This window comes from Labrus bergylta, chromosome 15, assembly GCF_963930695.1.
Source record: "Labrus bergylta chromosome 15, fLabBer1.1, whole genome shotgun sequence".
Lineage (NCBI taxonomy): Eukaryota > Metazoa > Chordata > Actinopteri > Labriformes > Labridae > Labrus > Labrus bergylta.
In genome coordinates this window covers 16516387-16528545 of record NC_089209.1, presented here as the reverse complement: position 1 = coordinate 16528545, position 12159 = coordinate 16516387, and the positions used below count along the sequence as shown (strand labels likewise).

The following is a 12159-nucleotide window of genomic DNA, read 5'->3' as shown; positions in this document are numbered from 1 at the left end:
AGCAGACAGACTAACTCGCTAACAAAGCTTTTAAGTCCAAGGCCATCTGGTAATGGCGAGGGGGGGTTATTGATTACGATGGTCAATTAACAGGAAAAATCTGTTGGCCTAATGGAGAATGCAATGTATTGATAATGGACAGTTTTACTGAGACACACAAACACATCACATGGTGTTGCCATGTTATCAGCTGCTCATTGATCCATGTGCTCCCAGCAAGGATACATTTAGCACTTAAGCTTCGACACACTGACTGAACAGGAGAAGCAGGAAAGCAGTTTTCCATTAGCTTTTTGTGGTTTCTGTTAGAAGATCATTCTTCTCCTCCTCCTCCTTTAGTGGAGGAAGAGAGATGGGAGAGATACGCCAAATATTATGAACAGAATATAAGCTGGCAACAGACTTTGTTATAACAACTGGCAGTCTGACATCACTGGTTTACACTTTCAGTGTAGTCAATGACTTTCATATTTCAGTCTTGCTATTTTCTTTATTAATAAGTCTGCTGCCTGTGTCTAATTCTGTCACGTTAGCTGTCAAAGATTGTGTCTCAAATTCGACATTGAGCCGACTGAATCAAACAATGGACTATCAGTTCACACCCAAACACTTTGTTCCTTCTGCAGAACTGTCCGAGCACAGAGGATGTATACTTAACAAGTTTCTAATGGATTACTTTGCAACAAATACAATTACTGTATTTTTAGCTGCTAATGCCCGTTTCATTCCCCTAAATACAACCTCTTTGTATTACATTATTTTATTAAGAGCTCCTTGTCTCCTCATTCATTGGAAATATACCCTCTTTACACACCTTCTGTCAGCTCTTGTGCCTTGCATTATTTGGTGAGTTCTCATTTTTTTAAGGTTACTAATTCAAAACTATTCATATGTTATGTAGCGTCTGCCACAGTGATAATTGGATTTCCCTACAAAAGGGTCAATAAAGTCCAAACAGCAGCATATCAGTGGGTTTTGTAATGTTTTGTTTGTATCTTTACGGCTTTGCTGTTAATAAAACTCTGAGGTGGATGGATTTTTCCCTGTAGTGTCATTGTCAATAATAAAACCACGACAAAGGTCTATAAACACAATCATCCTGCTATCAAACACTCATGAACCCATACACTATATATTTTTAGCCACTAGGAGAACACATGTTTGTGTTTATTGAATATCATTATATGGGTTTGTTTTTCAAATGTTTCCTTATTGGGAATGAAAGTCGCAGGTCAAATTAATGGCACAAGACAGAAATAGATCTGCCCCTTGAATTCCCACAACATTGGTATGCCATAAAAAAAAGACTTCCAACATTTGAAATCGCTCTCTCTGCGGTTCTCTTTTCCCCTGGTTCTCTTTCTGTGTTACAAACAAGTGGAGCGTGCTCTTAAAGGAGAGTCTCGTCTCTCCCTCTTTTAAGGGTCTGTCCTTGTTTTCTCTAACCTTATCTCTCGCCGTCCATCTTAGTCTGCTGAATATCCTCAATATAACATCCTCTCTTTCTATTTTCTGACTATTCCCTCTCTTCCTCTCTCTCTCTCTCTCTCCCCCTTTTTGTTTGCCGTCTTGCACAGAGACACACAAATGTACTCAGACAAACATGGAAACAGGCCTGCACTCTGCTGATGACCTGCGATCCCAGTGAGATAGACAGGGAGGCCATTGCCATGGGAACAGCCAGAGTGTTTGTACAGCTGACACACTCACACAGAAAAACATGCAGATACACACTCTTCCCACATCAAAGAAACTGTACTAATCCCCAGATGCTAACAACAAAAGAAAAGAGCGAGGCAGAGAGCAGAGGGTTCAGTCATTTATCGTACCTTAGCCTGGTGCAGGTCCACCCCGTACATGGACAGTTTCTTAGCATTTTCTAGAAACTGGGTGTCGGCCAGTGCTGGTGTCATCCCCCTAAAAACAGGGCACAAGTGAATCACTACAAACACACTCAATCTAGACAGCATAGATTTTTGTCATTATCGGATTGGAGATATATGAGAAAAAAATTGGGATTTAAACTTTGGCAAACAAATGTACAGTTTTTAATGACAAGGGTAAAAAAAAAAAAAAGATGTTCTTACCTGTGAGACTTGTGAAGTTCAAGAATCTTCTCCTCCATCTCTTTGTTCTGATTGGGCGCAAAGGTCCGCTGGTTGATGTAGTCCAGAGGTCGAGGCTGGTCGGGTTCGTAGTCACCAAATTCTGCCTGTAAACCAGAAGGAAACAGACTATTTATATAAACTGCAACCAAAACAAAAGACAGAAAAGAAGGCAGAGCCACATTAGGAAACAAAAAACTTTTTGATCTATACATAGAGGATGTCCACAAGTTTCGTTTTTTTTTTCTACCTGCAGCGTGTAAGAGCCGAGCAGAGCATGGGTGACAAATGAGCACGGCAGCCGACCTGTGGCCACGTCTTCACGCAGCTGCAGACACAACAGGTACCTGCAGGAGAGAGAAACGGTTAGTGTGGTGGATTAAGTAGGAAGTCACAAAACTAATTCTAATCCCTTCTTTGAACTTGAGGCTGCTTCTTTGTTCATGATAACAGACGTCTTCTCCTCCTGTGAGGCCTGGGGTCAGCTCGTGAGGATTAGATTTGATGGTTGGTTGTGTTTTTACAGAACAATTTTCATAGTATGGCGCCACATTGGTTTGGTTGGAGCACCATGACAAACAAATACTCAATGCATAATGTGTGCATCAGCAGTAAGTGAATCATGCAGTGGTTGTTTTATTTTAGATGGAGTAAGCTCTGCAGGACAACCTTCATGTGAATGAAGCTTCTGTATGAATGATGAACTCCGCCACCTCAGGGTGCTGGTAAATGCATCATTTGGCTACTAAAAAAAGGTCATTCAGAGTTACATCAGTGAGACGAACACTTTCTGACATGGAGGCTTGAACTCCAGTCATCCAGTTAGGAGGCTTCGATTCATTGGGAAAATATAATATTGTGTTGTAGCTTGTTAAAATGGGAAATGATAGAATGAAAATATTGTTAAAAAAAAAGGTTTCACTTTACATTTATGAATAAATAAACATTCTGGTACAGGCTGTGGAAACTCTGCAAAAAAAACATCCATAAAATTGTCTCTGTCTTTTTGACTGTTGTTAAATTTAAAGAAATCAGAGTTACACTGGTTGGAGGGGAATTTTGAGTCACTGTAGACATTCAGTGCAGGTAATGTGTTGGCACCGCTCTAATTTGTTGTGTTAGTAAGTATGTGTCCTCAATTAGCCTTTTGCTACAACCATCAGAGAAGCTATACGCTCCATTAGACATACACTCCGACCTAAATGCTTTGTGCTTGGAGCATGTGTGTGCACATGCATATGTTCAAATGAATTAACCGTTTACAATGCAGCATTTTTGCCATTTTCTTGAGGGTTAAGGCTTCTGGCTTGTTATTGTTTTGGTTTTAGAACACACAACCTTGCATAGAGTTGGTGAACCAGTTGTGACATTTAGCAGCTCAAGAATCATTTTAAATTCACAAACAAGAGCTCAAAGAAAAAGTCAATATTGAACTTGTGTTCAACAAAACTAGAACCGCAACGTAACAGGAAACTGTTAACATGTTCACTATGAAGAAGAGCTGATCATTTGTACAAGTTGTAAGTGTTCAATTGGTCCTGTTACCTTGAATAACTGTTAATTAATCAGTACAGTTTGTTTTTTTTAAACCTTTGTTTGAAGTGGTACTCCACGAATGGAGAATAATATGCATGTGCGATTACATTGTCCAATAGTGACAATATGAAGTGCAATCAAATAAATATCAGATGAATAGAGTGCAAACAGCCACCACTCGGTTTCGATGTATATCTGCAGTTCTAATGTGTTTTTTATTTACAACTTCAGAGCCGACAAAGCCTTTACGCCCTCCCTGAGATCATTGGCCTGGACCTCACCTAACCCTAACTCTAACCCTAACCCTGGACCTCAGGTTGGGAGCCAATGTTTTACACAACACCTGGGTTTGTAACATTTTCCTCCAGATCACAAAAAAAAAAACCCTCCAAAACAGGTTTTTCACCACTAAATGGGCACCAATTGAAAAAAGGGTAGCTGATGGATAGCTTGAACTTGATCTGACTACAGCTTTGTGGTGTAAAAGCATTGTCATTGTACTCTGGCCTCTATTCACTGCTCTATTCAAAGCATTGCTCATTTATGTTAAATGATTGTTTTTTATTTATGTCAATAAATCTAGACTTTTTACTGAAAATGCTGATGTTTAAATTGTGATTTATTGTACAGCCCTGGAGTGATTTGATGTTTTAATTTGTATGTGTGTGTGTGTGTGTGTGTGTGTGTGTGTGTGTGTGTGTACCTGGTGATGTCTTCAGTGAGCAGGGAGGGGTCAGGAGGGTAGAACTTGACGTTGAATGCAAACTGCCAATTGTTACCTGGAGAAAGAGAATGATCTACTTAATAACAACACAAACTATATTTATGAGATGACTTTGGAAATATGATTGTCAAAAAAAAGTCATCAAATTCTTTTTTTTTTTTGAATCATCACAGTTATAATGACGGTTACCAGTACATTTTAATGTCACTCCAGCCCTTGGCCTGTCTCATCTAGCTGTCAGAATGCAGAACAGCTTTTCAACTGTGCTAAGCTGGGTGCATAACGTGCACACACAAACACACACACAAACACACACACACACACACACAACAGATCTGCTATTGCATGACGTTATTCCATCTTTACCAAGTACCAAACTATCATCTGCATCATTACCGGCAACAAATACGCCATGTTATCTTTATCACTGTGTCACAACATGAAAATGGTTTCCATTTAGACCATTCTCATTTCTCTTATCTTTATTGGGCTCCGATTTCCTGATGTCACTCCCTCAGGAGGAAGCCATATTGCCCTGCCTGCCACATTTTTTCTCCTTCACTTTCCCTCTGTCTCTTTGCTCCATCTTTGGACGCATGCACACACACACACACACACACACACACACACACGCACAGATGCTCAATAAAAAGACGCAGATCATCATCGTCTGGAAAAATCCAAACAGGAAACGCTGACATCATATCGAGACCATTTCCTCCTCCCAAGGTCATACACACATCCACATAGGCACACACGTGCAGAAACAGAGCTGTTACAGCTGCATCCCGGAGGAGCAGGACGAAATGATGGTCACTGTAAAATGACACAAGGAACAAGGACACTCACAGAGCAACCAAGAGAGGAAAAGATGCAACACATGAGGTGTCACATAACGTATAGAAATGGAAAATCACGAGGGCTTATAATACTGTTTCCTTGCCTGTGTGTGTCTGTTGGTAGATCATGGGTGTGTGTTGCTGAGTCTGGTGGTTGAGATTTTTTGCCGGCAGCACTAAGTGCTTTGGCTCTCTTGTGACCATTTCAACCTTCTAGATGACCACGTGTCACATATAAATCTGCTCCATGATGCACAGAACATACACACACTGATAGATATAAACATCCCTTCCCTTACCCCCCTATGTTCACTACACTACTTCTTCTTCTTTAATCACCCTCTGTCTTCACCTCCCTCCCTTCTTCTTCTCCCTTTTCGGATTGACATATTCCCTCACCTAATCATTTTCTTTTTAGTATTTTTTTTTAAACCCGTGTTTCAGTAAATGGATGACTTGGGAGTATGAGAGACTTTGACCATAAATCATAAAACATACTCAAACTAATGAGCCTGTTATTTAAACATACCCAGCAGCTGTTTGTTCTCACCGTGGCTGCACATGTCCTTGGACATCTCACTGAAGTTATCGTCCCCGGTGAGACACACAGGGCAAATATAAAGGTTTGTGTGATTATGCAGGGAACATGTGTGCTGCGGTTAAACATTAACTGAAGCCACACGCTCTGCAGAGGTCTACACACTGGACACAATCCAGACTCTTCATCGTCAAAGCTCGGCTTCCACTGGCTTTCAGCCTGAACACATTTTCTTCTTATTACTTAGTTCTAACGGTGATATCTAAGAAAGAGCACACTTGCAGAATGATTACTTTCAGTGGTGCTTACTTTGTTCTCAAAGGTTGATAATTATTATTTTTTTTTTTTTTCACTGCAACGTTTTTCTGTAAAAATGTGATTTTCATTGGCTAAGACAACAGATAATTCAGCTATTAAGAGCAACTTTTCGTCTTCCTCTTTGTCACCTTTTTTCAAAAGTGATCTAATCGCATTTTCCCAACTTTCTATCTACCTACATTGATTTTTAGTTCGAGCATCTCATCCCAGAGAGCAGACACCATTTCAAAGTGCAATTGTGGGAGCATTGGAGGAGTCTCTCCAGATGTGAGAACGCAGATGAAAACTCCATTGTGCCCATACCTCTTACCAACAACACACTGCACAACAAACAACATGTTGCCCATCATTTGTATAAAAAAACATTTCTCCTTTTCTTTGGTTTCTTTCTTTGCCCACGTCCAGAAAGACATCATATTACAGGCAATGTTTGCAACAAGTGTTTTAATCACAGGTGATCTAGCAGGCTTTCAAGGCACCACAAGACCCCAAAAGACTTTCAATGACAAGTGTTCAAGTTCCTGCCCTGTATGTAGTGACGCAGAGCTGTGACGGTCGAGCGAACACTGATGGTCGTAAAAGCGCACACTGGTGTCTAACCTGTCATTTGTGCTGTAATCTGTCTGCACACACACAGAGACAGAAGTATTCAACACACTTACTATAAACCTACACACACACAAACAGAAAATGGACACAAATGAGCACACGCGGTCGACTGCATGCAACCCATTTATGAACGGCCGACACACACAGCCGCACAGCCACAAAACACAGGCATGCATGTTCACCACACACTGAGCCACACACAGTCTGCACACACCCAGCCAGCATTACTTATCTCACATATGCTAATTCCCCCAAAAAACATTTTATGGGCTGAAATGACATGTTTTCCTCAGCCTTTTTCTTTAAAGTGCAACTTTAATCTTAATGGCATATGTTTAAGTCTGTTTTTGAACGTGAAAAGAGGAATGGTGAGAAGAGAAGCTTCTCTTGAGGAAAACACAGCTAAATGGAATCTGCATATTTTTCAAAAAACCTCTTAACCTCTAAACCTCTTATAAACCTTTCTAACTCAGAAAACTGGAACTTCTGATTGAATTAAACGTAAATCTGAGAAATAGCAACTCTACTCCTCTTTGTTGTTGTTTCTGTCCTGTTTGTCGTAATCATGATAAATGCAGGATCCCCATTTGACCTGTTACAGTCTGTTCATTCATTCCACAAATTAAATACTACGCTTGGTTGCTCCACACACCTGATAGCTGTCTATCAACAGCAGATGGGAGACAGAGCCTTGCCCTGCATTTATACTTTCACAACAGTTAATAAAGAGATCCAGAAATAATTGAGCAAAGTGATCACACTGTGGTAACCTCTTGCATGCTGCCAGCACTGGTAAGACTGCTGTCGGTTGTGCGGTTTTAAATGTCTCTGTGGCTTTGTTGGACATAAGCGTGAAGCTGCTTTTGTTTCCCTTTAATATAAGTCACTTGAACTCCTTCCTTAATTCAAGAGTCATGTTTTATTCATTGTGTTTTGGCTGAGAAAACTAGGTCCCGTGCATTGCGTGACACCTCTTTTTGGGGCAGGCTGGTGGAGACAGAGATAGAGGAAGCTGGATAGACGAGGCCAATATTGATGGCACAGTAAGTTTATTTTTCTAAATTTTTCGAAATAAACTTACTGCATTTAAAAAAAAATAAAAAACTTACTGCGTATTTGTCTCTTGATTTCCTTGGTGGGATCCAACCAGCACTGGAGTGAGACACAGAGCGTGAAGAGAGTTAACCTCAGTCATCAAACAGTGTAAGACACTATACAGACGTTTCTGTTGGAGTTTCTACTAATGTGTACATTACTGACATATAAAGCTTACAGCACATCCTGTGTATGTCTGAGTAACGATACATACCTTCTGCTCATGGCTGTCTGTGTATGACAGACCAAAGTAGTCTTTTTCCAGGAGGTTCAGATGCTCACACACCTTAAAGAAGAGGAACTGGCCCTTTGCACGTTTCTGCAGCGAGAGAGATTCAAACACAAACGTCAAAGATTAAAACATGGCTGACTTTTTGACAGGAAAACTATAGTCGGAAACTACTAAAATGTTTTCACTGATATGCTTGAGTGAGATATAATGTTCCAATTCAACCCTCTCCATTAATGCAATTCTGTTTGTTTGTGTATCATTTCCATCTGTTCCTTTATTCTGCAGCTTTTTTGTCACTCTCTCCATCTGTCTCTGGGCAACACATTCTTCCAATGGGCCCGATGGGAGACTTACCCATATAAGCCTCCACTCTCAACTATGACAATGACATTTAGCACACTCCCATGTATGCGTGCAAAGCTGTGCACGCACACAAACACACAACAGTGCCTTTTGGGCAGACAGAATGTCAGGCAGTGAGAGGGTGGAAATTGGGGGGGGGGGGGGAGAGAAAGTATGAAATAATTAAATACTGTTCATTTTTATTTGGTAAATCAGCACGCCCTCTTTCTCATATTGGCTTGCACATAAAGACAAAAATTTGCGTTGCATAGCCCAGACAGAATCACAGACAGGGCAGGGAGCGTGGTGAAAGTGGAGGGAAAGAGGATGAAAGAATGCATTTTTCTTCTCGTAACGGGACAGCTGAAAGCATCCGTGGTATTTTCCTATACTTGGTAGAAAAGCAATGAGCCACATGCACGGCACTCACAGTGTAGACGCATTGTGAACACCCTGAAGAATTTGAGAATGTGACCTTTCTTGATTCTGAGTCTGTGCCAGTGTGCCTCCGAGCAAGACACAACCTCGGAAGCATTGTGTGATTGTCTGCAGGGTCCTTACTTTCCTGTACAGATCTATGTGTGTCTGTCACGCACTGTTACATGACGAATGGACAGATGGCTTTTAAAAGTTTCCCATTTTTCAGCATGTTTCACCAAGTTCCATGACTTTAAATCCACTCATAACCCACGAATTAAAATGCTATTAGTGCAAGATTCAAATGACTAGAGCCACAGACATACACTCATTAGGAAGTTTTAACCACATAATAATCATATTAAAGCTGGGAGAGATGAAGAGTTTGTTTGGATTCTTGAGGCAATAAATAAACCACTCTGAGTCAAATCCAAAGCAGCAGGCCTAAAGCCTGCCAATGCTACTTGACTCACTTCTGACTGAGAGCTAATGAAAAGCTTTGAAACGCCACTTAAAGCGTGTGACACTGAAATCCTGCTGAAACCTATACTAATGAATTCCTGAGAAACAGCATTGAGACCATGTGACACTAAGACTCTCCTTTGAGAAAAGGAGTTAAACAACATCTGAGAAACATTTCATTCAAACTACAGCTAATCAAATATACATTAAGTAGTAGTGCAACGGATCACAAGTGCCACGGTTCAGATCGGATAACGAATATTTGTAACTGATCGGAAAAATAATAATGAATACGTCACTTTTCTCCTCCTCCTCAGCTAGCCATGACTCAAACTTTTAACTGCACCTTGAATCAAAATGCAACTCCACGAATCTTTAGAATGCATCACATCCTCAACTTTCTTCACTATACGCTATACTCATTTCACGATTCCAATGATAATAAACAAGCATTTAGATAACCTGAACTCTCCTTTTTATTCAGAATTTTTTTTTAGTGATCTAAAAAGGTGCATCATTTCAGTTTAACCTTACTAACGAAAAAATACAAATCTCTCTGGAAACAATTTTGCTATAACAATGTTTAAACATGTAACATACACACTGTTCCTGTCCATGCACAGGCTGTACCTGCAGCGCGTGTTGTTCGTCAGACAAAACAACGGAGAATGTGCTTCTTGGTACTATGTCCTGCACAGGGATTTAGCCGTAGTACATGTATTTGACACCATGTTGATTAATTTTCCATCGATCTGCGGAATACATGCGACCTGAACCCTTGGTTGATCCAAACAGATCCCAGATCGACTCTGATCTATTGCACCCCTAGCATTAAGTTATTGCACTGGAATAAATCTGATGCTGGTGCTTCGGGAATAGGATGGTGGGATGATAAAAGATGGACGTACGTGTTTGTGTGTTTGTGTGTGTGTGTGTGTGTGTGTGTGTGTGTGTGTGTGTGTGTGTGTGTGTGTGTGTGTGTGTGTGTTGGAGGCCTGCTGTGCAAAACAGAAAATTTAATCTCAGGAATGCATTGTGCATCTCTCCCTCTCACGGCCTAACTGTTCCAGTTTGCGGAGGGAGGAATAGATAGATATGCGAGTGTGTGTGTGTGTGTGTGTGTGTGTGTGTGTGTGTGTGTGTGTGTGTGTGTGTGTGTGTGTGTGCGCGTGTGTACTTTAGGACAATAGCAGTTAGTTGCAGTATCGGCGTTTTTTTCCAGGAGACAAAGCAACTACTATTCAAACAGCCTCAGACACTCACAGGCACGCTGTTGGGCGTTGGAAATACTGCAGATAAGAGAAAAAAAAAGATTTGTCATGAGGTCTATCTCCCGAATGAAATCCCAGAACGAAATGGGAAGGAAAATATTGTAGTGGGAAAAAAATAATGAAATAAGAAGTCAGGTTCGAACTGTTTCAGTGGGACCTACAGAGATGCTACTCCGGAAAGATTCCTACTAAATTTGAATGAGTGAGGGAATGAGAGGGGGCCAAGAAAAACGCATGCAGCTTGAAAAACGCAATCTTCAAACCATGAGCTGTGGTTAAAATGAGGAAAAACTAAGAAATCATGGACACTTCCACAATGAGAAAAAGTCTAAAAGTTGCATAAAAACACTTGACGTTGTGGGTATCTGCATGAGTCTGTGTGAGTGTGTGAAAGGGGTCTGGGGCACGTGCCTGTTTGGGAGTAGCAGATGCAGGAAGCTAATCTGGTGGGGGGGACCCCCCGTAATCTGCTGGGTTTCTGTTTGTGCCTGTGTGTCTGTGTTGTAGTCACCAGACAAGCCCCTGCAGCATGCTCTGCATTTATCCCATAAACCACGCCCACAAATATGTGAGCGCCTGCAGTTTCTGCCATAACTGCACTATGATTGAGAACGTTAACCCCCCCCCCCCTTAAGACACACAAATGCACACCATCACTGACATAGACATACACACTGCAAATATGATCCTATTAGAAATGACATCACTGACAAACTAGAATTCACATGTGTCCTCTTTGACAAAGGAATGAACAGAGGAGAAACAGTGTGTCCTTAAGATGCAAGTTGACATTTGTTTTTGTTTGTTTTTTTGCTTGTCAAAGTCTCACCTCCACTTCACAAGAGAAGTCAGTCCCGTCTAGGAGGTTCACGTGGCACACCACCAGCTTCATCTTGGTCTTCCTCACCAGTCGAAGAGGAGACTGGAAAATGGAGGTCTGGCCTTCTCCTCCTTCTCCTCTCTCCTCCTCACCGTTCACCTCTCCTTCCTGCTCCTTCTTTTGCTCCTCTGCTTCTTCTCCCTCTGCTGCCTCCTTGGTCTCTTCAGGACTTTTCTCAGTGTTCTCTTCCACCGTCTCTTCCTTGGCAGGCTGATGGAGTTTGGTGGGGGGGGGGGAGAGAAAAAAAAGAAGAAAAATGATGTTTTACAGCTGTTACATGCAGGGTTGCAAACTGTAGCTGTCATGTAAAAGCTCCATATGTTCTCTAAAATGTCCTCACTTGTTCAGTAGAAAACAAAATAACCTACTCCTCACTGTTTGTCCAAACTAACTAAGAGCGAAATCTGTTTTCTTTCTAACTCTTTATTTCTCCTCCCTCTGGTCTGAATCTGCTCTTAGAAGCTGCAGGCGTTTCTTTTGGCCTGATCACTGAAATGTTGATGTCACTGGGTGGGCCTGGGTGGCTTAATGTGATCACTGAATAGAGAAGTTTGTGTGTGTATAAGCGTGTGTATGGAGTAAAATGCCTTAGTCTCTCTATCGCTCTCTCTCTCTCTCTCTCTCTCTCTCTTGGCTGAAACAAATGAAACAACTCTTTTAAAGCAAAGTACTTTTTACCAGCTTACTTTTGGGGGACAGGTTTGGTGGTTGTTTCACCTCTGTGATAACTAACTCATTTGCAGCAGGGTGTAAGACTCATGCTGACATGACGTGCAGAAAAATGGCCTCGC

The 12159-nt window shown here is 41.3% G+C and overlaps 1 protein-coding gene across 14 annotated transcripts in view; it reads right to left on the bottom strand.

The window, feature by feature from the left end:
- epb41l2 (erythrocyte membrane protein band 4.1 like 2) overlaps positions 1–11522 on the bottom strand; it is a 31132-nt gene extending 19610 nt beyond the window's left edge. For all 14 annotated transcript variants that reach the window (XM_065964179.1, XM_065964183.1, XM_065964191.1 and 11 more), the window contains exons 1-7: positions 11318–11522; positions 7979–8083; positions 7779–7821; positions 4345–4420; positions 2356–2452; positions 2088–2212; positions 1830–1917 (exon numbers count right to left, since the gene is read on the bottom strand). In XM_065964179.1, coding sequence (XP_065820251.1) covers positions 1830–1917; positions 2088–2212; positions 2356–2452; positions 4345–4420; positions 7779–7821; positions 7979–8083; positions 11318–11380 — 597 coding nt within the window. In that variant the 5' untranslated portion in view covers positions 11381–11522. The remainder of the gene's footprint in view (positions 1–1829; positions 1918–2087; positions 2213–2355; positions 2453–4344; positions 4421–7778; positions 7822–7978; positions 8084–11317) is intronic.
- Between the last annotated feature and the right edge of the window lie 637 nt (positions 11523–12159).